Genomic DNA, 26,906 nt, shown 5'->3' with positions numbered 1-26,906 from the left:
GGGCAATACTACACAACTCTCGCGAAGAATGAACTTTCCGCATAATTCGATATGTTGGGCGAGCTTGATGATACATTGAGCAAGCTACAGAGATTTTAGATAGTCGTTGATTCCTGTAGGCATTTGTCTCGACTACGGTTCGGCGTAGCTCCAAGTCGATGCCTTCGATGCCTTCGTTCCTCATCGACGGCGACTCGGCGGGTGACTTTCCAGCATTACGAATCAAGTTTAGTCTGATACCCATACAAACTTGGACATCGCGTGCTAGAGGTTGGAGCAGCGATGACCCTGTACTATGTCGCCAGAGAATACAATTTAAGCGAGACATGTTGCTTCTATGCTCCTTCGTGCTTGCAAGTGTGACGCTACTCGAAAGATCCGTAGCAAGATTAGAATTTGCCCAAAAGTAAATTTCCAATCATTTCTCGTCCAGTCACCCAGACAGTCCTCCAGAGAGTCGGGAAATCAAGCGTGCTCGTCAGTGTGTCCGCGAAACCAAACGCCAGCATACCGGGGATCCAGCCACGGGCATATTCCAGCGCGAAACATGCTTCGTCCATCTTGTACTGTTTGACGTCTCCACGACGCAGATGATGGACGCTTCCTTGTGGGTAGATTTCTGGCTCGTATGATCCGGGAGTATACGCCAGCTGGGTTCCCTTCAAAATATGGAAATAGTCGTCTGCCGTGTGACGACCCGTATGGCCTTCTGTGCCGATCGCGGTACCTTTTCGCGGTGGTCAGACTTGTTATCTATAAACGACTTTACCTATTTTCACATGTCCTTACCAAAGATGATCAGATACTCAGTAACACCTAAGTAAAGTCATATTCAGCGGGACCAAACTTGAAGACAAGTGATTTTATCATCACCATTTGGCTATTTAAACCTACTGGCATGAATAATATACATCCCGCCCATCGCACCACCAGCATTATTGAATATCCATTCCTCATCAAGATTGACATGCGGGCTCACGGCAGAGCCCGCAGCACTCAGTTCATGGACTATTTCGCGAACCACAGCCCCAGTGTCGTTTCCATGCGCCGCGATTGCTCTCTGGGAAAGCTCATGAAGCTGCGTCGGCTCGAAAATGTAGAACGACTCTAGGCGCGAGTCGAGCATGTACACGGCTGCTGAGAGCAGGGCGAAGATGACGGCAAATACACTGAATCTCTTGCTTCGCCCAGCTGCCGTCGCTGGGGCCGAGTTTCTCGTTTTGTTCCTTGCCATTATGTACCTAGGTAGGCCCGAAAAAGTAGAGGACGGAGCGGTATCGAGCACCGAACAAAATTTAGAGAAAATCAACAATAGGTCAGAATGGGGCAATCACAACATTTCTTTTCGTAAAATCTCTATATTAAACCATCTCGAAGTCGAGGCTTTTTTTTTAATGGGTCTACAGGAAAGGGCTAAGAAATCGAACGATGTCAAAGAGATCATCAAACTGCAATTTCGGGGCTTCCGTGCTAGTTCCTCGACAGAAATGTCGGCTACGTGTGTCGGACATTTGTAGGTGGAACCGCGGTGAGATGCATAGATTATCTACGATTAATCGAAATTTGACAACACAGAGGGCGTCTTGTACCAGTACATTGAGGCGACTCCAGCGCAATTTGGATCTTAAGTTTGTATATGATAATTTGTCGTTCGTTCGGAGCCAAAGAGTGACTTGCATGCTTGTCTGTGAAGCGGAACGAACATACTCCGGATTTCAGCCGAAAATTGTAAGTGTAGAGCATTCACACCGCTCTGTCCTTGCGACCATGTCGTCGGCGTAGCCTCTGTGCAGCACAAACAGTGAATAGCACATGAATTTTTTTTACAAGTACCATCTGGCGGGGTATGCTTCAGCTTTCCCGTACTTATAGGTCGAGAGATTATTGCCATGAAGTCATCGTCGGGCACTGTCTGGTAAACATGCACTTCGTTAATTTGGCATACACCTTCTGCATAAAATGAAATAATCATTACCTGGCTAGAAAAGCTTGAATTCGACCAGTCTTGTGCGCTGTCCTTCTGCTTGAGAGAAGGCAAGTCTTACCTGACTTGCAGACAGGGTAGCCCAGCTGGCATAAGTGATGCCATTAGCCAGAGGGGCGTCTTGTTGAACACCACTGATATTGACCCAGTTCCCATTGACCAAGGTCTGTATGCTATACTGAGTTGGAATCTCGAAGGTGGCACTATCGCTAAAGAACGCGATCTCTGCCCGTGAGACATCGGTGTTGGATCCGAAGTTGATGGTGTACCATTGATCTACATCACTGCCAGCATCTGTCATCCATCCGTTGGGAAGTTCGGAGAAGAACCAAATGCGACCGTCGATAGCATCGTGGACATTCTCTACATCCGTGCCGCTCGACGCATTGCCCACAGGATATTGGGTGTTGCTCTGCAGTTGAATCGATTTGGCGATCGGGCGATAGATAGGGATGATAGCTTTCCTAGGATAAGGTATGACAAGCCGTTCAAGTGTGGCAGAAGTTCCGATGACCTCGCCATCTCTCTCGATTCGAAGACCGGCACCTTGACCGAAGTGGCTCCCATCCGAGTCCCACTGCACCGCGATGTTGGCCCCGTGATACGGTACCTCCTCGGCGCGGAACCAGGTAATTGCTTGGCTGTCGCTCGTGGATGGAAGAAGAGGATTGATCTCGAGAAAGTCATCTGCACGAGGGCGTATTCCAACAAGACCGGTCAGAATGATGTCAACATAGCCAGAGTGGAAGTAGTGAGGGCTACGATCGAGGCCCACGATGATGTCTCCAGTGGCGGGGTCGTAGTCTTCCTCCAGATTGAGGACGTCACCGTCATAGTGAAGCTGCGTGTATTGGCGGAGAAGCCTTAGGAAATCGCTTCGCGTCACGATAGACTGGTCATAGTGGTCCAGTAAATTACTCATCGCGAGAAGTGCTTGAGTTGTCTGGAATGGCCAAACAGGACCATTCCATTGACATTCACGACGGGATCCTTCATAGCGATACTGACGCATATAGTACTCATAGCTTGGTTCAACAGTGCGGAGGCCGAATGGTCCTCCGAGCTCGTCAGGGTTCAAGATGTGGCTCCAAGATTCCGCATAATCCCCAGAGTTGTCCACCAGGTCGAACATCCACGGCAGAACGCCAACGAGTTCACGGCCTCGGATGAAATCCCAGTACTGGACGTACTGGTTGGAAACTTGATAGCGATCGATGAAATGTTGGAATGTACTGTTCCAGAGGTCGCTCTGGACATGAGACTTGATCGAGTCGGCACGGGAGTTGTAGTCGTCAACCACGCTACTGGATTGCCCTGCAAGCTGAGCCATCTGAGCAATAGCACGTGCGTTGGCATACATGTATGAGTTGATGGAAGGGCGGAAAGCATCGCCACCTGTGAACCCATCTTGGCCGCCCGAAGCATCGATGGAGGAAATAGTGTACTCTGTTGCATCTAGCAGTGGCTCTATATAATAGAGTCCCTTGCTAGTATCGAAGTGATCGTCCCACTGTGCATAGATTGTCTTCATCTGCTCAACATATCTGGTTCCACTAGCTGCATCTCCGTCGACAAGGTAGCAACGCCAAGCGGCATCAGCCATATAGTCAGTGAAGTGTCGATCATTACCACCAGACGCATACATAAAATCAAGATAGTCATCTTTGAAGCGTCTGTCCCGATTCCATCTGCCTTCGCCCAGATGGAAACCCGTAGCATCATTGAGGCTAGCCCATGGGTTCAATTGCCAACCCACATCATCGAGGAACTCTGTCGAGATGTAACCTTTTGCTCCAAGATCACGTTGATGTGCGCGGAAGATCTTCCATCGGTAGTAGTAGACATCATTGACCTGTGAATCACTCGAACTGAAGAATGGTATGCGACCCTCGTACCAGGGAGCATCGTTACCGAAGTATTGAGTCGATAAAGCTCCGATATCAAGTGATCTCTTTGGGGTCGTAAAAGACGTAGGTGCCCCCACCGAACCTGCCACGCCAAAGGCGATAGTGAGGAATGTAGCTACAGTCGCAGGCATTTCTCCAATTGAGTGATGTTCGACTGCGATAAAGCGGCGACATACATATCTTTAAATACTTCGCCATATCTCTGGTTGCTGGAGGATATGCTTTAGTGTCAAACATACTCTCCTTCAGAGGCTGAATGCAAGCAGTATTCTACCGAGACTCACGACCACTGACGTCGAACGATCTAATACCTACCTTAGTGTTGAATTTTCGACATAATATATAGCACATTTAAGCTAAGGTACCTTAAGTTAGGTAGGCAATGTGCAAGGTAATGTCCTGCGTGCGGGGAATTGCCTTGTGCTGTGTCGATCTCCCGGTGGGGAAATAGCAATGGGCTAGCATAACGTACTCCGTGGAAACTTCATTTACCGTGTTCCTAGAGATTCCTGCGTGACCAACCGAACGAAGTGCGGTATTACGCACAAAGAGATGTGTTGATACAAGCAGCTCTCACAGGCACCTCCGATGTGACATTGATATCTCATATTCGGTTAAGGTGTCTAACATGTGCCGCCTTGAGCGCCCGCCGCCCCCACGACGGGTGATCCTTCGCGTTGCAGCAATTTGGAAACTCTATATAATGTGCACTGACCACGTGTGCTGGCAATGTTCGCATCACAGTGTCGACTCTGTTGAAGGTACACTGAGATACGGCAATGTCGTAGCCATGATATCCGAGAAGTGAACAGAACACGTGGTACGCTTTAGGACCTCGGTTTCCAGATCGAATGTGCAGGTAAAAGAACAATCGTAGGTAAGAACTCCGATGTTAAAAGCAACCTTGACATTCATAGCGGTCCCTGCCATCGATATGGGCACAGGATCAACTGGAAATCTTAGCACCAACATCCGTCTAGCAATGACACGCTATGTTATCCCGGTGCAGGGGTGTCTGCCTTGCGAGCGACAACTATGTGGAATCTTGCCTCCTCATGCACCAGACCGTCCGCACTAGCCATCGATTGAAACTGTTCTACGAAAGCTCGCTCTGCACGTTCTCTGATCGATTGTTCTCCAAATCTGCGAGACATAGGACTCGCAACTGATCTTGCAAATAGATCGAGCGCAGCGTCGACCGAGTAAGTGTTAGATATATAGGACGGGGTTGTGAAAGCATGGTCAGCTATGAGTCCAGCATTTGTTGCTAGTCTCTGAAGGTCGTCATACGTATCCGCGTAGGAGGACTCCCAGTTTTGCGAGAGCCCCAGCTCTTTCTCTAGCTGGCCAAATATAGTAATGGGGATGTTAGATAGCCGTTTCGGCATGTCCGTGACCAGTCTCGCCCCTGGGGACATAACTCGGCTCTGGAAGAAGTCATACTAGGTAGGTTTAATGGTACAGCGCCTTTGTACGAGTGGTGGACCAAGGTGCTTTGCTTCCATACGAGACCGGATTCTACCTTATCTGATCACATGCCGCATCATACTGACGGTGGAGTGGAGACCCGAGGCAGCCGTATGTAGCAAGTGGTGGAGCATGCGGGATGTGCCGTTACCAGCTCGCTTTTGCCATATCAAGGATAGGCAGTGGAAGACAATGATCCGCTGCGAGTGTGTTACCCCAGAAAGAGCCGGACATCCGATGAATACACTAAGGTACTGATCTTTCGTCCTTGCGCACCTTAATGTTGTGCTGCATGCTGCACACTACTGCAATTTACCTGAACAATCCATGGTCCCATGAAGAAGTACGTGTTCCATATCCATAAAGTAACACTCTTCACCGGTTAGCCCATCACTGTTTGCATAAGCATGCGAGTCAACGAAATCGAATGTGGGACTTATACCATTGAATACAAAATTTCCTTCATGAATTATCTGTGATCAGTCACAATTGAGACCGTGACCATGACTACCTAATATAAGTGGTGCTAAATGTTCCACTTCATTGCTTTCCTCAATCTCTACGTTGACATTCGAGATGCTCTCTCCATGGTAATCTTATGCCTGCAGCTCGTACAGGAAGCACGCTGATATCGTAGGTCTGGAACTGCATCATACATGTGGTATGATCGTCCAGCGAGGAGTGCCACTGCTGGCCCAGATCTTTGCATGCATGCATTCACGAGACAGCTTTGAGCCTCAAAGACCTCATGATGCTCAGATGCACATCGCCGTGGTACAGTACTAAGTAATGGCAGTAAAGTAACCACCTCACGGGCGCCGCTAAAGGTTGATCCTGATCATCAGCCGTGTATAGCTAAGTTATATCCACAGGCTGGATAGCGCAAAGGCCAACCCTGTTCGATCACCAGCGTATACTTGTACTGCACAAATAGCCTCCTGATCAAATCACCTCTGATGCATGCAATAATCGCGAATTTCAAGACATGAGGCTCGTCTGAAGGATGCCTCACAGCTTCGTCTTCCCCTTACCTAGGAGTGAAGGAACTTTGCTATTGTTCTCTATTTCATTCGCTCTGCGCGAAGGAGATTCACGAGGACTTTGCCAAGAATCCACCCTTAACACTGCTCGGAATTCGGATGCCGACTCAGTAGCGTCTACTAATCGCAGTAAATGCTCGATTCTTTTGAGAGCTAGAAGCAAGACGTGCTTTTGTTTGTCTTCTAGAACTGGCGAGACACAAAAGACTCGGTCTAGCGCCAGCGCTTTTCACCGATGAAGTATGACCTGGGAGCACACACAAACTCACTTTTGAGACGGCCCTGTGTTTAGCGTCTTGGAGCGACCACAAACAGACCCCTTGGGACAGCGCCATGCCACGTGTGGACACATACGACGTTTGGTCTGTGGACGTGTGAAGTCTGCTTGGCATCATCCGTTGTATGGAACATTAATGGACGCTGTCTCTTTTTGTAGATGGCATTCGCGAAACTTGCACTCAACCAATGGTATCGGAGGTATCACCGAGCGTTTCTCCGATCGGCATCGGCCGTACCACACCGACTTGTCCGTAATATTATCGCAAATCTGATGATCTGATCCGGTGATAAGATTGCAATATGGTCAAAGCAAGCATCCCAAGCCTTTTCAAGACACTGTGCCAAACACTTTGCTTTTTCTCGGGGCAACCGTAGACGAAGTCCTTAACAACATGCCAGAACGAGAGCGGAAGTGGAGTTGCCGCGTGGAGGTAACGCCACTTTGATCAAGATTTTGCAGCTCAGCGCTGGTGTTTACCTCCGCACTTGGAACCTTCAGAGGAGGAAAAAAAAAGAACGCGGAATGGGTTTTGCGAATCGTATCCTTGCTCGCCTCCTATGGACAAGCTTATTCACCAATCACAATACCATGTCTCTGTAGCCGAGCTCGGGTTGGTCACCGTTGCTTACGATATCGGAGTCAGTCTAGTGTCTAGGGCTCCGTGTATCGCTCATACTATTGAGTAATTATGCTGGATTGCGACGATCCGGACCTGCAAGGGAGCTTGATCCTGCGATCACAAGATCATCTTTGGTGACTTTTCTGGAGGGGCTGCATCGGGTGCGGTCTGCTACTGATTCGCTGCACACCTACAGGAATGAGCTTGAGCTCTTAAGGGCAATTGAGTTATCAGATCGGCAATAAACAACGTCGAAGGTGGGCCGTGGCTTTCATCAATCATGATCAAAAGATCAAAAGAGGTGGGGCTACGGCTGGAAAAGTGCCTGCGGAACCGCAGTGAGTCCCACAACTTTTGCTGAACAGCCGTTGGGCGTAAAGTGTAATTGAGACAAGCAGCAGGGTTATCTGATCCAATAAGCCTCGAAACCCCTTCGGATTGATTAGCGCTAGCAGAAAAGAAAACACTCGGGCATAATGCAAGTACCCACAAAAGACACGATGAGCGCACATTCGCGCTATCAGAAAGGCCGGCTACTCAGTACCGTTGGGGTGAGCGCTCGAGTGTCTCGGAAATGAAAAATGCGCAAAAATCGATCCTTGGCAGACGCGTGAGTAGGGAATAAATGCTTCGCTCCCTGCCCTCCTTGCAGTGAATCTTATCAATCTCGGGTCTGAGCTCACCTTACACACGACTATCGTCTTCAGGTCGTTGTTCATCATGGGCTTCCTTGACAATCTGAAGATTCGTGGCAAGACACAGCCTGTCGTCGAGCCTGCTTTCACCACGGAGGAAAGTTTCGGTCAGAAACATGAGACCGATGTCGATGTCGGTACCGACAGCAATTCCAGTCGCCTCAGTCTCGATGAACGAAACGAGAAGGAGATCCAGGCACACCCCGACCAGGTGACCGAGGATGCTCAGGTTGGTCTGAAGAAAACCGAGGCTGCTGCTCTTGTTTGGAGCAAGAAGGCCGTCTATGCAACATACGCTTGGTATGTCGGCTCAACTCTCCAAGTCTGCCAGGATCCCAGCTGATATCGATATTCAGGATATGGGTCTGTTTCTTCATGCTTGCTTTCCAATCAGCAGTCGGAAATCAAGTCATTGCAAACGCATACGCGGATTTCGCTGCTGCACCCGAGATCTCCACTGCCAGTATTCTAGCAAACATCATCGGCGGTGTGATCAAGCTGCCCATCGCCAAGGTTTTGAACATCTGGGGACGTTCTGAGGGATTTGTCTTCTTCGTCGGAGTGTACCTCCTCGGTATCATTGTCATCGCTTCTTGCACCGGACCAAGCGGTTACGCCGCAGGATACGTGCTTTACTGGATCGGCTACGATGCGATCTACTATATCTTGCAGGTCTATGTTGCCGATACCTCTGGACTGAGAAACCGAGCGTGGGCATTCGCCTTCGTCTCAACACCATTCATCTGTACTGCCTTCACTGGTCCCCTCGCCGCCTCCTCATTCTTGACCACCTCCAGTTGGCGATGGGCATGGGGCGCCTTTGCCATCATCATGCCTTTCGTCTTCTTGCCTCTGGCTTTCGTCTTCAAGTTCTACCAGAGGAAGGCTGAGAGAATGGGCTTGTACAAGAAGGAGTCCAGCGGTCGCAGTATCGTGCAGTCTACCATTCACTATATTCACGAGTTTGGCAGTAAGTCATGAAAATAATTATCTCATACGAGCTGAATGCTAACTTTCTCTTCAGTTGTCGGCATGTTCCTCTTGATGGCGGCTTTCGTCATTTTCCTCCTACCCTTCAGCTTGAACACTGCTGGCAAAGCACCATACGAGGGCGCAACCTTTATTGCCATGGTAGTCATCGGCTTCCTGCTTTTCTTTGTTTTCGCAGCCTGGGAAAGGTTCTTCGCCCGGGTTCACTACATCAGATGGGAACTCCTCAGAAACAGAACTGTACTCGGAGCTTGCTGCCTCGCCGCAATTTCCTACTTCAGTTTCTACTCATGGGATCTCTACTACTACTCTTTTGTCATCGTTGTCTACAACCTGAACTACAGAGATGTTGGCTATATGACACAGATCTACAACGTCGGATCCTGCTTCTGGGGCGTGGTCGTTGGTGTCTACGTCCGCTACACAAAGCACTTCAAGTACCTTGCCTTGTGCTTCGGACTTCCCCTACTGATGCTTGGTGCTGGCCTCATGATCCACTTCCGTGGAGCTGATGAAGGTATCGGATATATCATCATGTGCCAGATCTTCATTGCTTTCGGAGGTGGCACCCTTGTCATTTGCCAGGATATGGCCGTGATGGCTTCTGCTGATCACGATGGTGTACCCATGATGCTTGCTCTTCTCGGCCTCTCCTCCAGTCTTGGTGGAGCCATCGGTCAAGCAGTCAGTGCTGCCATCTACGGCGGCACCTTCCCCGAAGCACTCCGAAGAGCGCTACCAGACAGTGCTAAGGCAGACTGGTCCACCATCTACCTAGGTGGATATGTCACTCAAATGACCTACCCTCCAGGATCCGAGGTCAGAAACGCCATCGATTATGCCTGGGGATACAACCAGAAGTATTCGTGCATCTCATCCATCGCCATCCTCATCCTTGCCATTCCCGCAATCGCCATATGGAAGAACCACAATGTCGACAAGAAGCAGAACAAGGGTGTCCTTATCTGATCGGCTATCTCGGCTTTACATCAGTACAGGGCAGATTTATCCTTCTGCCTGACTGGAAGATGCACCGGCGAAGTGTGTGTCTTCCAAGAATTCGTTATGAGTGTTCCATGAACATGTCTGGACGTATACATCCAAGAAGATATGATTAATAGTGAAATTATACCCAATAAAATGCATTGTGTTTCTTCATATAACGATCCCTTTCTCTTTATTTTTTGGTGATCTAGCACGACTCCAGCAGGCTACAGTATGATTCATTCGATCCTTTTTACCTGTACCTCGTGCAATTCAAATATGCCTGACCACACACACAACTTGCTAGCTCCAAATTCGTCCTCGACAATGCTCACAATCAAGAATTATGTCCATAAGGATCTTATGTGTCTTACCTCTACACATGACTGTAGCTAAAAACCTTACAATGAGTAATTGAATGACATCATAGTCGAAGATCAATGATTTCCTAGTGAGTGGTCATTGACTGGACAGTGAACAGGTAATGACTCGACAATGAATGGTCAAGAATTCCTTATCTAAGGGTTGATGATTTTTTAGTGATTAATCAATGACATTCGACGAGCTCTTTTGTACATGTACATTCCTATACTGTCACAGATTATTCTGCATGCATGTTTTCCACATGTATGCTTACGTCGGTAACAAACCTTATAGATGTTCTGTTCCCTGCTTCTCTATACACGAAGATGTTGTAATAAGCCATCTGCAATCCAAAGTATACCTAAGTGTTAACTCTCTGGTTATTAGTTCGAGCAAGTCATCTGACCTTGCCTAGGGCGTTAATGCAACGTGTAACACTGGCTCCCGATCAATAAATCCCGAGCAACAAGTATGTATCAGCTCGGTCGTGAGAGAATCTGTACGAAAAAGAATTAGTAGGAGCGGTAAGTTCATATTCGAATCACAGGCGAAGATCGCTCCTGCACATGCTTTCATCTACGTCATACAAATTACATCTGGAGGGCGACAGCCGATGCTTTCGACTGACCACGCGCTTGAATAAGCGGTGTTCATCCATGTGGAGCCGTCGTAGTTGCAAGACTTGTTACCAACATTATTCGAAGTGTAACACAAACCAATAGTACAAGTGTATTCAAAAAATGTGGTCACTAATATAAGTCGCTGTCGTCGACCACGTGTGTGCCACGTTGTCGTGTCTTTCGGCAAGGGATCGAGATTCATATTGAGAAATGAGATATCAGCCACGTAGGCTATGTGACTGTTATGAGTGCACCTAGGTGACAGGAAATCTGTCCAAAGGGACAGCCAGCTGTCTCTCTTATAATGGATACGATAATGCATTGATCGAGACTATCAACATACGGCTAAGTACTACGTCGACCACGAGTATGATTCTAATGTGGAAGTCCAGACTGACGCGCGAAGCAATCGGCAGTAAACAAAGTTTAAGCACTGTCAGTAATGTACACTTGTGAGGGTGTGAAGTTCTGGACAGGATTCGCGATGGTATATGAATATAGAAAGCACCCTACTTCTATACCTGTCTGATTGTCTCATCACAAGACATGTCAATTCAGATTCACTGGTATTTAGCTGACGATGGCGCTGTTTCTCTTTGCTTACGACATGATATCGATGGGGTTAGATTCGTTGGTGTGCAGACGGATTCAGGAGCTATCAGCAATGCCCTGCTATAACGGGGTTTTCATAAGTGGAACTCGTTGTAGTTTGCGTGTTTTCACTTTCACAGGGACTCCTACCACGATGATTCAGATCCATACTGCGGAACAAGGCGTATCTCTGAGAAGAACCCTCATGGATATGTCGCGGAGATTTTGGCTGGATCAAAGCAATGCTTTTGCTGGTAGCATATTGAATACGGGATCCAGCACTTATGCTACGTACGTAGTCATATACTCAACTCCAACAAGGAACAAGCAGCCACAGTCGATAATGCTTTCATCATCACTGCAAAGGTAGTTCGCCACCGCCATTATATGACCCTGACTGAATGCTAGAGAGGAGCATGCTTGCCCGAGAGACTATGATATGGTTTGGGGAGGTTGAAAGTCCTAGGGCTTGATGTTCTCTTAGGGCAAAGGCGCTACCACACCCGCTTCCCCACAATTCCCCACAACTAAGGGCTCAGGGCTTGCTAAAGGCTGGCTAAAGCTGATTCCCCTCATGATTAGGGCACGCTCTTAGGTACAAGAATTCCATGCTTAGGGAGCGGCAGAGCATTAAAACTGCCCTCCATCACTGATTGAGCCTTATGATTGCAAGTGGATGAAAAAGGCAGAGAGTCAGGTGTATGAGGGAGATATGTGGAATGCAATGTGTTCAGTAGCCGCCTTGTTGTGTCGTTTCCATCGTAGAGACAAATGCTGTTACAATCACCACTTGTGCGTCATGCGCTAGGGCTTAGAGTGCTGCAACAGGGACAGACCACGAAACAAAGTTCTCAATATGAGTAATAGTGAACTCTATGTCTTTCTAGTTTGTTTGATGAGAAGTGATGTGAGATGTAAAATCCGTATAAGTCTATAATTTGAGTTAGGGCTCGGAATCTTGTGGAGACATAATATCAACCATACTCGATGACCTTATTCAGACCATTATGACTTTTGGCTGGGGACATAAAGCGGGAAAGACCCCGTGTGTATTGATGCGTATCATTGTCCGTCTTACTCCTAAGACAGTAGAGTCCGAGATCTCTTGCGATGCCCACTCTACTCCTGAAGATCGTCGCTTCGATAGCTCTGATCACCAGTCAAGTTCATGCGTTTTTCTTGGTGGACGCACTCAAGTCCTTTGACCATGTACACGATCAGCCAGAAACCAAATGTCTTGTAGGATCCGCAGTCAATACCACGAGTGGTATGATCATTGGGCATCCTGCCACTGAGGCACCTCTGGTCTCTGAATATCTTGCGATTCCGTTTGCACAGCCACCTATCAGTGAGTTGCGTTTTGCACCTCCAAGTCCTTACCGAGGGTCTGGTATCGTGAACAGCAGCTCGCTGCCACTCAATTGTCCTCAGTCAAAAGTCACTTTCCCAGGCCTCATCGGAAATGCGTCCACTCAATTGAACGAGTACCTCGTCGCCGTTACAGCAGGGCCGAACGGATGGGCGGAAGACTGTTTATACCTGAATATCTGGACCAAACCACAGACCGGCGAAGCCAAGAAAGCTGTTATGGTATGGTTCTATGGAGGAGCATTCAAGGCCGGAGGCAGTAACAGTGCTGTATACAATGGACAATACTTCGCAGATCTTCATGATGTATGACAGGGAGTTCCGGTTGCACTTCAAGGTCTCAATTGCTAACACTCTTCAGGTCATCGTTGTAACATTCAACTATCGCGTGTCTGCTCTTGGCTTCTCAGGTGCGCCAGGTCTTGAGCAGAATGTGGGACTTCTTGATCAACGACTCGCTGTAGAGTGGGTCAGAGACAACATTGCAGCATTCGGCGGGGATGTTGATCGTATTACCCTCTTCGGCGAATCAGCGGGGGCTGCGAGTATTGACTATTACAATCATGTATATATGGATGATCCCATCATCGCTGGCTCTATTATGGAATCGGGCAGCACGACTCTTGGTAATGCGACCAGCAACATTACCGCAGCTGCTCTCTGGAAAGGCTTAGCCGCCAATTGTAGCTGCGGCACGGGGAACGAATCTCAAGTGCTTGCTTGTATGAGAGATGTACCAATCGCACAGCTAGTCGAATATGCTGCTGCATTTCCATTCAATCCCAGTGTGGATGTACGTACATCATCTGATTATCTGGAATATATCGCTGATCTGTCCCCAGAATCAACTAGTGTTCCAAAACTACACAAAACTCCGGGATCAAGGCGCGTTCATAAAGAAGCCAGCACTGATAGGCAACAACGTCTATGAAGCAGCGTGGTTCAAGCTGAAGACTGGACTGATAAAAAGTGAGAGCTTCTGGGATGCCTTCAACGCCAATGTCTTCACCTGTGTCTCGAATGATCTGGCTCAGATCCGCAGGCTATTCCATGTTCCTGCCTGGCGATACCAATTTTTCCCCAGCTTTCCAGACACGGAGTTGCCTTATAATGCTTCGCTGGCAACTCATACTTCGGAGATACCTCTTGTTTTTGGTACATTCAACGATGCATTCAAGTCCACGCCTGGAACACCTGAAGAGCGATCGCTGAGCAATTTCATGATGGCATATTGGAGTGCATTTGCAAAGAACCCCTACCGTGGACTCACCGAGAAGGGTTGGCCGTTATACAACCAAACACAGAAGTCGCTCGCACTTCTAGGCTTCCAACATCGTTATAGCAGGAGCACCCTGGTACGCCCTGACTTTATCGATCATGTTTGTGCTTAGGCCGGGATCTATATTCACTCTTGATTACGAGATACACGGGCAATCTCAATAAAAGCTTGGTATTGTGACCATCGATAGCGTTCAGAACTCTTAGAGCAACTGAAGATCATGTCCGAGCGTATGAGTGTATATGCTCCATGACAATTCTTACAATCAATTATCTACAGTAAAGCATTCACCACACTTCATCCGATAAATGAGCACCGCGTCTCCTTGAAGGGAACCCGTAGGCGATGAATGGGTATCATCAGAAGATGCGCATTCAGGGATTATATGTACCTTCGTAACTATTATTCGACTCCGCCTAAGCACAATTCCTCGATTACAGTCGGCGACTTGTTCCCTTCCACCCGTCATCCTCTTTGCTGCTTCAGATATGTGTTCGCACTTGCAGAGTAGACTTAGTGTGGAATAAATAGGAAGTCGTGTACCAGGGCCCTGAGCCGTCGTGTGTTTTGCCGTGGTGTCCATAACCGGGGCCCACGTATGTATGATTGCCACTTCGGCTACTGGGCGCGAGTGGTTGGAACGATGTTGTGGCTCTAATGTCCCTGCTAGAATAGCCTACGAAGACTTTGATCTCGCTTGCACTAATGATCCAGTCCTGGATCACAATGTCCCAGTAACGAAGATCCCTGCGCATCAGGGGAAAAATCACCTGTTGGCTTTCACCCGCTTGTAGGTAGGTCTTCTCGAATCCTCGTAGCACCTTGATCGGGGTAAGATCATCGGGCCCATCGCTAGGCTGGGAAAGACCAAGGTACAACTGCGGGACGGCGTGTCCAGCAACCGAGTCGGTGTTGGAAACGGTCGCAGTGATCTATTTAATGTGTCAATAAATAGTCATTCTGGCTTGTAGCACACAAGTGGGCTGCTATACCGTGTACAAAACTTTCCAGAGGGCTGGATTGTCTCCAGGCTGGGTCGGATTGGCCGGAGGTGCAGACGATATGTCAACGGTACCAGCAGCCGCAACAGATACCTCAGAGAGGCCGAAAGTAGTATATGACAACCCGAAGCCAAACTCATACTGAACATCCAGATCATAAAAGTCAAAATGACGGTAGTCTATGAGTAGGCGCTCACGAAAATCTGATTGCCAGGCGTTCGGAGTATTGATTAGCTCGGATGAGTTAGTGATGGCGACAAAATTATAGTCATCTTCTTCAAGTGGAATGATGTATGGTAGATGACCAGATGGATTGACATCGCCGTAAAGAACATCAACGATGCTGTTGCCTGTCTCCTTACGACCGAGATGAGCAGCTACAATAGCTGTCACGTTGGTGTGATTAGCGAAACTAGACGATGGAGTCAGCATTGACGTAGGAGGATAGGACTGTGACATGACTCCCACGGCAGAACGTTGAGGCCCCCTGAGTGGGTGACTACGATTGTGTTGGCACAGTCCGCGGCTACTACTTCTACGAGCGCAGTCCCATTCCTAGGAATGATCAGTAAGGCTAGTCTGGTTGTGAGAACAGACGGAACCAACCAGTCGACGAGCAAGGATTCTCGGTCTGAGCCTTCGCTGGCCCAAGATTTCAAGAATACCAGACACACATCCGGCGGGGTTGGGTACGTAGGCGCCCTGTTATGGGTGTCAGTGCAGTGTGATAGGCATTAGGTCACTCCATGACCAACAGGGAACCAGAATTAGCAATCTCGGTGTTGTTGAGTAGATACTGAACAAGCGAGCCGTCTCTAGCAGCTCTTTGTTTGATGGCGTCAAGACGTGGAACAACGTATGTCAATCTTCCTGTGCCACTTCCACCTCCTGCAGCAAGCACGCCATACTCATAACCAGATGGACCCACACTGAATCCACCCGCAGAGTAGAGGCCGTTCACCAAGTCGCCTGCATCATTACCAAAGATGCCGATATTGTTGGGCTTTTTGAGCGGCAACGTGTTGTTCTCGTTCTTCAAAAGGATGATGCCAGCAGCGCCTAATTCGCGAATCAAGGCCGCATGGTCATCGCGAACATCAACGGGAAGCTGAGTAGCATAGGTATAGTTGTAGTGCAAGGCAGAGGCTTCGAAGTATTAGTTCAGAGTGTTCATTAGCAAGATTGGGGTATCCATTCTTCCGTCGGGAGAAACCCAGATCGATGCCGCTAGGGTCGACCGCGGGGAAAGAGGCCGCGTTCTGGTTCAAACGAAAGTAAGGGGTCATGATTCTTCGCGCCATGTCATCCAACCGTTCGATGCTGAGACTACCATTGTTGATGGCTAAGAAGAAGTATTAGCATACTGCGGTAAAGTCGTAAGGACTCCACTTGCTGAGCCTTTGGTTGGAAGCTAGGAGATGCACTAGGAACGAGGCGACTAATTGTCGACCTCAATCGCTGACCTCTGGTGTTATTGCCTCCGAAGAGAGAAGTACTATCGTCTAGGAAGCCGATTCCACCTGGCTGTTAACATCACGGATTAATATGGTTCATGTATAGATTTTCAGCGTGCTCACATACCATGTTAATGTCCAAACCTGCTTCAATTGCATCTACACCGGCATGTACAGCGCCCCAACCGGACATGACATCTATGCAGATCAAAGTTAGTCAATGAAACCGGAAGAAGTCTTGGCAAGTAGACGTACAGCCCTGGAAACCTAGCTCTCCCTTGAGTAGCCCGTTGACAGTCTTGCTATTCTGACATCCATAGGACCCATTGATGCGGTTATAAGAGCACATGATGGAGGAAGCGCCAGCTTTGACACCATTAGCGAAAGGCCAAAGGTAGAGCTCATGCTGGATCTCATTAGCTAGATCAGATGCCGTCACTTGAGAGCTATTCAGCATTACCATAGTCCTGTCGTCTATGTTCGACGATACAGCCTCAATCGTGGTGCGGGCGGTGCCAGACGCACCCGCAGACCTTTCAGGATTACGCATCGTCTCTTGCTCGTTTCCAATATAATGTTTGGCACAGGTTTGGGCGCCGCTTTCTTCTATACCAATGATGGTCTCGGCAAAGAGTTCGCCAGTAAGATATGGGTCGGGCGAAAATCCGTCCCAGTTTCGTCCACCATAACCGCTGCGACCGAGGGGGCCTGCGACAGGTCCAAGTGCGATATGCGCCCCTTTGCCTACGAGTTCAGCACCAAGGTCTTGACCTCTGACGTGAGCCAGGTTCTTGTCAAAAGATGCCGCAACTGTGAGGCCGGCAGGAAAGACGGAAGCATAGTCGACCGCTCTGATTGCGAGCGGACCGTCCTGGAGGCAAAGTCCTCGGAACCCAAGACGGTCGATGGGACCGATATTACCAACACACGGTCCGGGCGTGCCAGTCACTAGCCTGATTTTTTCCTCCAACGTCAACCCGGCCACCCAGCTTTGGGCCTGATTGAACGCGTCTTGCCAGCCGATGCCAGTCGCGTTTGCTGACATGTTTAGTCAGTACCATGCTCATATGTCCGAGCTGGCGAATGGCTTACGTGATGGGTACACTGGGGAAGATGTTGCGAATTCGGATTCTACCCATTTAGGGCTCGTGGTCGAGTTACCCTACCCATTGACCAGATGCAAAGCAGCCAACAAGAGTACGCCACCAGATCGTGTCCACTTCCGTAACATTGTGACGGCAGAATAATTGATATGAGTAGCTTAGTCCCTTATCGGTCCCTGAACTTTACAAGGGAGTTGGTTTATTGATAATTTATTGTAGGCCACCCACGAAATAGATATACAGAGACAAGTCACCTACCAAAGGTATTGGCGATGCGTGTATATCATGCAAATCGCGATCGGGATTGTCAAACCCCGAGGGCTGTTGCAGCTCCAATATTGCTGTATGATGGTTATACATCATATACTGCATTCACAGGTTACTATGATCTGAAGGATCATGGAGATCAGCGGGGTAGGAGTAGCAATGCGTAAGATCAAGCGGGGTAAGTTCTTGGGGTGCAGGAGGCTAAGAACGATATAGTGAATGTGTTTGCAACCGATACTACACAAAACGTGCAGACTTCCACTGTAGGCTCGACAGCCACGTCCGCAAACTCTCGGTGTGTTCTAACGATCGGCTCCATGCAAATAGATTGGCGACGAAGCCACGATGTCACCACGAAATCATTAGGTGGGACCTCGCGCAGCCTACAACTAGCATGTGACATCCTATTGGCTGTATCGCATGACGATGTGGTAGTCAGTGATATGGTGATTTCGCGAAGGGCGTGGACACCAGCCAGGTGCGAAATTGGTACAGGCCGACCTCTGTCTGGAATATGGGATATCCGCGTTCCGCTAAGCAATATACGGATACAACTCCAGTGAGCAGCTCCACAAGTTGAGAAATGTGGCAACCGTGCCGGGATAGTTCAGCTACGGTACGGTGCCTCAAGTTCATGATATGAGGGCATTACACCTGTAGTCCGTCAAGGCACCTTTGTTGATCAAAACTAATTCCAACGAAGGTACTCTCTTCTCTGCGCCTGGAGTAACACCAGCGACGAGTTCTGGACTTGCCTTGCGGCAAGATGTGATTGCACAGAGTCCTGTTGCAGAAATTTCTCTTGCTGAGAGAGATAGAATTCAGCGCCGGGACGACGTCGCAGTCGACAACCGGAAGGGGAAGTGTAGGCCAGCGATAGTCGAGTTGAAGACATCTTGAGGAGCCGCGCGAAGACAAGCAAGCGAACCAACAGCATATAAGATCCGAAGTACGTTGGTCCACCTCCAGACCTCGAGATGTCTTTGCGGCATCGACTTACCGGTATCCCGAGGTCTAAGGATAAATTGGCGTTCCAGACCTGTACACAAGAAGCGATCGTAGCTCAGCGCATATTGTTCATGAAGGACATGTATTTGCAATCTTCTTCTAATGAGGAGACATAGGTTGTATCGGATGTGAGTAATACACAATATGAAGATTTTCTCGGGTGATTGTTTCGAAAGGCTTGAATTAATGACTTTTTATAATTATGATTGACAAATAGAGCGCGAAGAGGCTCAAAATGAAGTTCCTAGTCGACTTGATCTGTGGCGACTGGTAGAGCATCTAGTATCACATATTATTCTGCCACTTGTTTTATTGTTTGAGTGAAAATCCAGATTCGTTTTATCATAATGAGCATCACAAAAATTCCCTGCCTCTATGACGTGCAGCTGTCCTTCCATCTAATCAATCATTGAAACCCACTGATACATCCTGTCTAGCCGTAAAGGTCGACCGCCGGTGCGTTGGTCTCCTCAAGTCTGATTACAGCCTTGTAACAAGGACCAGTAGCGTCGGCAGGCTCTCCAGAGACAGCAGCAAACACCTTCAGCGGCACGCTGTAGTACTCGCAGATGTACCAATCATCACCATTCAACCTCAACACATCGGCTCCAACTTCGGCATCGGCCTCGACGGTGAAGTTGGTGTGGAACTCATGTAGGTACACAGAAACAGAGTCTGGCTGGGTGTACGCCAATCCACCAGAGAACGTATAGATCTGCTGGCCTCCACGTAGAGAGCCCATCCACATGCTGCCGTCGTCGCCGGGGCCAGAGAGGATGGTGGTGTTCTTGCTGGGGCAGTCCGGGTCCCAGTCTGGGCAGAATCCGGTGGTTCGGTCGCTGATATCGAAAATCCCGTAGGAAGCTGTGATTGCCTGGTCGTGGATGGCAGGTGCTGAAGTATTCCAAGCGTAAGGGATGTAAGCTTGGGCCTGAACGGCCGGGAGCAGGGTGAGCGCCAAGCTGGCGAGTACACTGGCAGAGAACATATCGAGACAAGGAAGATAATTTTATTGAAAGTCAAATTGCAGATTTGGTTGCGATAAAGTGAGACCAGCATCTTGGAGGACAATCGACAGAGCTTTATATACTCTACAGGCGCTCCAGTTCACTTCGTCATTCATCATAACATGTCCTGCGCACTGGACTTTGCCATGACTCGAATAATTCCCGCATACGGGCATTCAAATAGCGCATATGCACTCGAGGAAGTCGTTACGAGACCACCTGTCATTTAGCTTATGAAACAACGAGATGGTCCGGTTTGCGCATACATTAGTGTCCTAGTACAATACGAGGATAACAGTGTCATTGATAATAATAGCCTTAAGCACCTGTGCACCTTGGTCACAGGCAAGCTCGCTTCCTTCGACGCCCGGGCTTGGCGTTGCGAGCGGGACCGACGGGAAGGAGTTTTTCTTACATCCGCCGCAGTGTTTTACCTACCTAGTGCCATCAGCTGCTCGTGATGGGTCTGATTAGTGGTTTCTACAAGGAAGCGAATCGTAATCGATACAGGATACAGAGCAGCTCGTCTCTAGATATCGACCTTTCAATAGGGAGATATCGACTGTGCATTGGGTCAGTCACGACCATTTTCGACAAATCGTCTGCAGTTCACTAGGGAGTCATTTGACATTCACTTCTGAAGCATTCATGAACCAGGTCTTTAGCGACCTTTTATTAGGAGTTTCTCACTACCCATCAGGTGGTTACTGACTGTTCGCGATGACTAGAGAGGAGTTCCCTTGTGCTTCATCGTCGTATTCCAAAGTGTGCCAAGGTGCCCCTGACAGTCTTCGGACTAAGTTAGATGCATTTAAACGTACTTTAGTCTGATGCACGGTTCTATCTCAAGTACCTACTTATACGATTCCTTGCTTCTATTATTGTGCTAGGCATTCGATTGTCCCTAACATCCATCTTGCCTACCTTACCTGGCGCATACAGGGTGGGAACGATAGTGATGAGGACGGTGTTGGATCAAATACATCTTGGCACATTCTTTGGTGATCTGGTCGGACATGTTGCAAAAAGCTCGAGGCTGCAACCTTTGGTCTCCACTCCTGCTCAGCAATACCCCCTAACGTCATTGGGATATCATTTTCGGGTGGCGATTACCAGTTCTTCTATGATCATTCCTGGTCGTGCGCTTCGTGGCTATGTCGCTTCGATTCATCCTAATGCAAAGATGCAATATCGAGAAATGTCCCATATCTACTAATGTATGGTTTGGGCCGAACGCCTATGAACAGTTGTTCGCAGTCGATGAGATGACATTGAACAATCAATATATACGATACATCTAACAATTCTTACACGTACGGCCACAGGCAGCTGAGAACTGGGCATCCCGTCCGCTCTGCCAGACATAAGCAGTTGACCGGCAGACTAGTACTACGGTGGGTGACCACGTGGGAATCCCTGCTGCTGTACGTTATCACTTTTTCCCATTTTTATTTTTTCTTTTTACCTCAAATGACATTGGTCGCCGATGGGCAAGCATAAGCAATCCATCGTTAATGGAGGGGATACTAGGAATGCCAATAGTCCCGAAATCTGGCAAAGCTTGAAACAATGATAGACTATTCACATGACAGCGAAGCTCAAAATCGGGCTCCGTTCTACAGTAAGTCACAACTTGTCGTCAAGAAGGGGTGTACAAATCCCAATGACGAGCTGTCTACTCTACAGCATATGACAAGCAGGACATTGGCAGCTGGCGTATCGTTAACCTGGGTCACCGTTGTCAGAAGAGCAGGGCAATAAGGCGTCAGACGAAAATGTGCAGCTGCACATTGAGAACGCCAGTTCGGCTGAGGCTGTGCCAACTGTCGCGTCCAGGCCTGGTGGGAGTCTAGACGGACAGTCATCTTGACATGTCGAATCTAGAGCCTAGCTCTCGCTGTGACAGCAGTAGCTGTTCCGTCAGGCAGAGCAAGCTTCCGTCCTCTTCGTCCTATCCTCACCCCGCTGCCTCGGTATTCCCGGACAAGGCTCTTCTCAAATTCTCATATTCCTTGCGACTTCACTACTTTTACAATATTCAATTTTTCTTTGAAATTGATTTCATTGCTTCATTCATGTAGAAGAGCTAGCTTGTGCACCTTCTCTACATATGTTGTTTACCAAAAAGGTTGACGTCGTCCTCCAGCCTATAGCTTCAATTATCGAATTCTTCGATGGGTATCATTATCGCTGAGATGAAACGGATGTCTACTCATCATCGTTGATATCAATCTCCGTCTTCTTCCACTTGCGAGCTGGAATGTGACGCTTGAACATGATGTCAATCTCACGGTAGGAACGTCCTCTCATCTCAGGCAGACAGAAGTAAGCGACGACCAGACAGAACAAGCCGGTACCACCCCAGACATAGCCGCACTTTCCGCCAACTGTGTTTTGTTAGCGATTGGCTAGACACATACTCCAGATGGGAAGTAAACTTACGATTGCCACCAGCGGGGTTTAGCATATAGGAAGCGACTGTTTTATCGTCGTTAGTCATCGCGCCCTCGTGTCGGTGTCAGGTTGTCAGAGACTTACGGAAAATGCAAGGAATTTCGACAATGTAGTACGTGGCGCGACCCATGCCAGTGGTGAGGGGCCTGAGGCGAATGGCGGATGTTTCTCCAATGATAACCCAAGAGGCGGGCGCCGGTCCCAATGTGAACAGGACCGAAACAATCAAGCCGAGAGACGCCTGTGCCAGTGATGCTGCAGTGCTCTTGCCGACCGAAGCTGCGACACCGAGTGCGATGAGGAGTACGGTGTTAGCGGCTGAACCCCAGAGGTAGATAGAACGACGACCGAAGTAACTGGTAAGGATCCAAGAAAGCATGACGAAAATCATCTGTAGGGCGGACGTGATGAGACCAAGAGCAAAAGCCGTGTCCGTTGTAATGCCGGCCTCTATATAGTTGATCAGCATACTCGTCTGTCTGCAAGCATCTAGAAAAACCCTAACTTACGTTCGAAAAAGTAAACGGCCTGGTTAGCGATGAGATTGCCAGTAAGATTCTGGGCTGCGTAGACGCCACAAACGATGAGGGTACGGCGGAGATCGGTGCCCTTGAACAATTCGAGATGGCTGGGTCTCTTGTCGGAAGTCTCGAGCTCGATGACACGACGCATCATGGCCACAGTCTCGGGGGCGTTGACCTGCGACTTGCGTCCAAGGCGCTCGACGGATCGCGCCGCTTCTTCGTGTCGTCCCTTACGAGTGAGCCACCACGGGCTCTCTGGTGCCAAAAAGATCAGGATGGCAAGAGGGGTGGGGAACATCCATTGGAGCGCGATAGGGATCCTGTTCACAACAGTCAGTGAATGATTCCAAATTACATGGCTTGGATAGACACATACTGGTAGGCCGCTGCTGTGTTGTCGGTGTTGTAGCGGTAAGTCACGGCGCCGACAATGATGCTGCCGATAGCCCAGAACATTTGCAGCATCTGGGTCGCCGGGGCTCGGAGCTTGATGGGCACAATCTCACTGCAGTATGCTGGGGCGTTGGCGATGAAGATACCCCATGGGATACCCTCGAGAAGCTGAGCGACAAAAATGATCGGGAGCGAGCTGGCGAAGTAAAAGGCAAAGATGAAAACGTTCAGGAGCATGAGACCCGTCAAGGTCGCCCAGCGGTAGCCGATGCGACTCGTCAGGGGACCAGCCAGGAAGACACCGATAAGGGCACCGAGCTGTCCAGAGACCTGAAGGGCAGATTGCCAAGCGGGAGCGATGATGTATTCGCCGTTGTGCAAAATACCATACTTAGTTTTGAAAGCAGGGAGGGCGACGAAGTTACCGATGAGGAAAACATCGTAAGACTCCATGATCTGTAAAAGAGGTCAGCTGCATGCTATTTATTAAGAAAAAGATAAAACTGACGATGGTGCAGGACATGACAAAAGCCCAGAACGAGGCCATAGGGTAAGCCTTGACCGCCTCGATCACGGTCATGTTATGTTCCGCATTCTCGGCCTCGATGGCATCCGCCTTCATCTCAGCAGCGCTGGACTTCTCTGGAAAGGCATCATGGTGCTCGATCTGCTCCGAGACCTGAAGTTTGGTCTCGTCCATGGTGACAAGGGTTTTCAGTAAGATGTATGCACGGCGTGTGGGGAGGATCGCAGTCGGGTGATGGTGAGAGATGTGAACACCGGGTTGGGAGTAGAAAGAAATCGAGACGACACAGCAGCAGGTCATGGGATATTAGTGTCTTTCCAGACCACATGCATGCTCGTGTTTCCACTGTCGGTTAATATCCATATCTTCCGTGCGTAGCGGCCCCCCCCATACAAAGCGGGGCGGGGTCTGGGGAAACGGTTTAGCTGGGGTCATGAACGGGCAATATCGAGATCTTCCGGCCTCTCCATGCTACGGGAAAGCGGGGGTCTGGGGTAACCGCATCTGGGGCAGAAGAAAACGTCGTCTGCGCTCTCCTCTGTTCGCAGTCACATGAGTTGGCCAATAGAAATGTATGAGGCCCTGCTTAATATTCGTGTTCGGCACAAGAGGAGAAAGCTTTACAAAGAGACTTCGTCATGATAAGCCTTTGCCAAAAATGCAAATGCCAAATAAAGCGTAACAGTCTTCGCCGCACATGCCTGGCCGGCCCTATTGGCGAACTCTAACGGTGGGCTGCACACCTCGCTCAAGAGCTCCCTAAGCTCTTCGTGCCAAGTCCACACAGTGTTGTAAGACCCCTGGAAGCGTACTTCGATGTCTATTTAGCCTTATGAGTGAACCTTATTGCCTCATTGGCTCAAGAATGTGCGGGGAGCAAGTGTACCTTTGACAAGGGGCAAATAGGTAAACCACCAACGACCCGCGCGTGCGCCAAGGGCGTCAATTCGTGCTTCCGCACGTTGACTGAGCGGCAGCGCGAAGCAGCGGGTGACTGAACACAGTGGCATTCTTTTGAGCGTCAGCTTCGCTTAGCTTTTTTCGATGCAAGACCGCGGGTTTGGAGTTGCAAATTAGGGTCAGTGCTCTTGGAATACGAACCGGTGCTACAGTACCTAAGGCAGCTAGAAACATACACAGCAGTAGCGGTTCATTTTGAACGTGGTTTACGGCCGGTACTGCGGTGTACAAGTGTACACGTATCGCACTAGAGTGGCATTTCGAGATAGACTTTCATGCAAGCACAATTGCATTTTTACAACAGATACCAGTGAGATAATTGGCCCATAGGATTAATGTATTGATTTCTGAGTCAGTCCGTTGAATGACCAAGGAGTGATCGTCGCGTTCGAAATCCAAGCGGAATAGAGTGAGGTCCTTGTACAGCTGGCTAGGTCTCGCACTGAGCAAGCCCTGCATACAAACTTCGATGTAAAAAGCCGTCAATGACAGTCTGTCTGGGTCAGGCAATTCAGTGCCTGACCCAGACATCACTTCCCGCAAATCCGAAACTAATCACGCGGGCCAGCACCACCTACCGTATACCATCTTACCTCATCTGTCATGCCTTGTGTTCAGACTCTACAGTATAATCGTCCTCGTGGATGAATTTACCCGTGTACAGTCAGGCTTCGGCCAAATCCGAGCAAAATCTCGCCGAACCGAGCGGATGCCCTGGTACTAAACTTGCACTAGCCACTTGCCGCCAAACCTAAGAGACCGCGGCACATGGGGAAACATCTTCTAATGCGAGAGGATTTGCCTAGAGGTAACTCCCACAGAAATATATTGATGGCCAACTGGCTGGAGCCCGCTCTTGCAGATGGTAGATCGCGTGGGAAATGGGTTGTTGTTCGATTTTCGAATGATTGGTGTAGACTATTTTGATTCATGATAACGCTTCTACTGAGAGATTCAAGGCTCGAGTATTGTGTTAAGGAAATCTAGTCAGGCGTAATTTAGTCTACCGTACACGGGGTTTTAATGCGCAGAAAGGACAATGCCCACGCACTGAAGTTCCCGGGTGAATTTCAAGCAGCGCTGATGGGCATCTAAGCGCTATCAAAGCAACGCATGTTGAGATATGCTTCGAGTGCGAGATCAGAGTCGCTTTCAGTTTGTGGCTGCACTGGTAGGTTCACCTTCACCCGCTTGTCATAGTTGTCGCTGGCTGCGTGCAGGATCACAAGAGATTTAGCCGTTCGATAACAGCATGTAAGGCATTCGCACAGCGCTGACTCCCTAGACATTCTGTTAGAACATCTAGATTGCTCCTTGTAGTCTCTTCTATGTTACATGACAATTTCTACCAGTCGTCCGCGATTGCACCCAATACGCTTTGACTCCCTCTCCGGTCCTTCTTGTCCGATATAAACGTCTGCGGACATCGACACCTGACACTAAGTCGAAAGCCCTAGACTTTTATATTAGAAAGAGATGCGTTTACTGAGTTCATGCGTCGATGACTTCCAGAGGAGATTGGTTGAAAATGCCATTTTGATAAGATATTGTACGGTCACTGCTGCAGAGGGGTACAAGTAACGCAACCACTGACTTCCCCTATCGACTGCACGGATCAAGAGGGTGCCGAGATCAAGGCTATTCCCTTAAGAAGGAGCAACAATTGATCCTTGACGCCTTGTTGACCGTGCTAGGAGAATGCTGAACTTCTTGGAATACAGCAGGCTGAGGCATGTCGCAGATGCAGTAGCTGCACAGATAACGGAGTCACAGTTGGTCTTGACTGTATCGAATTTTCTGTTCCATATCATCAGGCTCGCGACCCTATATTTTACGCAAGAGAAGGAGGACCCTAGCTCTAGAAAGGTCATGACCACCTTTGCCCTTCAGCAGGGTTACTTCTAAAGGATCAGTACGTAGTTATACCCCACTACAACTGAGTGCCCCAAGGTACTGGGACGAGTCGCTCGCCCTAGTCCGGTGCAAAGAGAATCAGCTCTCCATGGCCAAAAGTTCCATCTC

General features: G+C 48.9%; 6 protein-coding genes across 7 annotated transcripts; 2 read left to right on the top strand and 4 right to left on the bottom strand.

The window, feature by feature from the left end:
• Positions 1-389: 389 nt before the first annotated feature.
• Positions 390-1,234, bottom strand: AAFC00_000014 (uncharacterized protein; the record flags this gene model as incomplete). Of its 2 annotated transcripts, none has more annotated exons than XM_069340628.1 (3): positions 390-727; positions 790-816; positions 895-1,234. In XM_069340628.1, 3 exons carry the CDS (start codon positions 1,232-1,234, stop codon positions 390-392), a joined length of 705 nt encoding a protein of 234 aa, XP_069196184.1. The 2 variants fall into 2 exon arrangements, with proteins under 2 accessions (XP_069196184.1, XP_069196185.1); XM_069347702.1 differs by having other exon boundaries at positions 895-1,126.
• A 745-nt stretch (positions 1,235-1,979) lies between these two features.
• AAFC00_000013 (uncharacterized protein) lies at positions 1,980-4,022 on the bottom strand (the record flags this gene model as incomplete). Its single annotated transcript, XM_069340516.1, has 1 exon — positions 1,980-4,022. The coding sequence occupies one exon, from the start codon at positions 4,020-4,022 to the stop codon at positions 1,980-1,982; it is 2,043 nt and encodes a 680-aa protein (XP_069196183.1).
• Positions 4,023-8,017: 3,995 nt separating this feature from the next.
• On the top strand, positions 8,018-9,951 carry AAFC00_000012 (uncharacterized protein; the record flags this gene model as incomplete). The annotated part of the gene is made up of 3 exons (XM_069340405.1): positions 8,018-8,292; positions 8,349-8,962; positions 9,017-9,951. The coding sequence occupies 3 exons, from the start codon at positions 8,018-8,020 to the stop codon at positions 9,949-9,951; spliced, it is 1,824 nt and encodes a 607-aa protein (XP_069196182.1).
• Positions 9,952-12,650: 2,699 nt separating this feature from the next.
• AAFC00_000011 (uncharacterized protein) lies at positions 12,651-14,299 on the top strand (the record flags this gene model as incomplete). Its single annotated transcript, XM_069340299.1, has 3 exons — positions 12,651-13,214; positions 13,270-13,701; positions 13,751-14,299. The coding sequence occupies 3 exons, from the start codon at positions 12,651-12,653 to the stop codon at positions 14,297-14,299; spliced, it is 1,545 nt and encodes a 514-aa protein (XP_069196181.1).
• Positions 14,300-19,453: 5,154 nt separating this feature from the next.
• On the bottom strand, positions 19,454-20,008 carry AAFC00_000010 (uncharacterized protein; the record flags this gene model as incomplete). Its single annotated transcript, XM_069340184.1, has 1 exon — positions 19,454-20,008. One exon carries the CDS (start codon positions 20,006-20,008, stop codon positions 19,454-19,456), a length of 555 nt encoding a protein of 184 aa, XP_069196180.1.
• Positions 20,009-22,235: 2,227 nt separating this feature from the next.
• Positions 22,236-24,098, bottom strand: AAFC00_000009 (uncharacterized protein; the record flags this gene model as incomplete). The annotated part of the gene is made up of 6 exons (XM_069340070.1): positions 22,236-22,414; positions 22,470-22,505; positions 22,566-22,931; positions 22,991-23,325; positions 23,382-23,854; positions 23,907-24,098. 6 exons carry the CDS (start codon positions 24,096-24,098, stop codon positions 22,236-22,238), a joined length of 1,581 nt encoding a protein of 526 aa, XP_069196179.1.
• Between the last annotated feature and the right edge of the window lie 2,808 nt (positions 24,099-26,906).

This window comes from Neodothiora populina (assembly GCF_041146345.1).
Source record: "Neodothiora populina strain CPC 39397 chromosome Unknown canker_contig_1, whole genome shotgun sequence".
NCBI lineage: Eukaryota > Fungi > Ascomycota > Dothideomycetes > Dothideales > Dothioraceae > Neodothiora > Neodothiora populina.
This window is presented reverse-complemented; position numbering and strand designations above follow the sequence as displayed.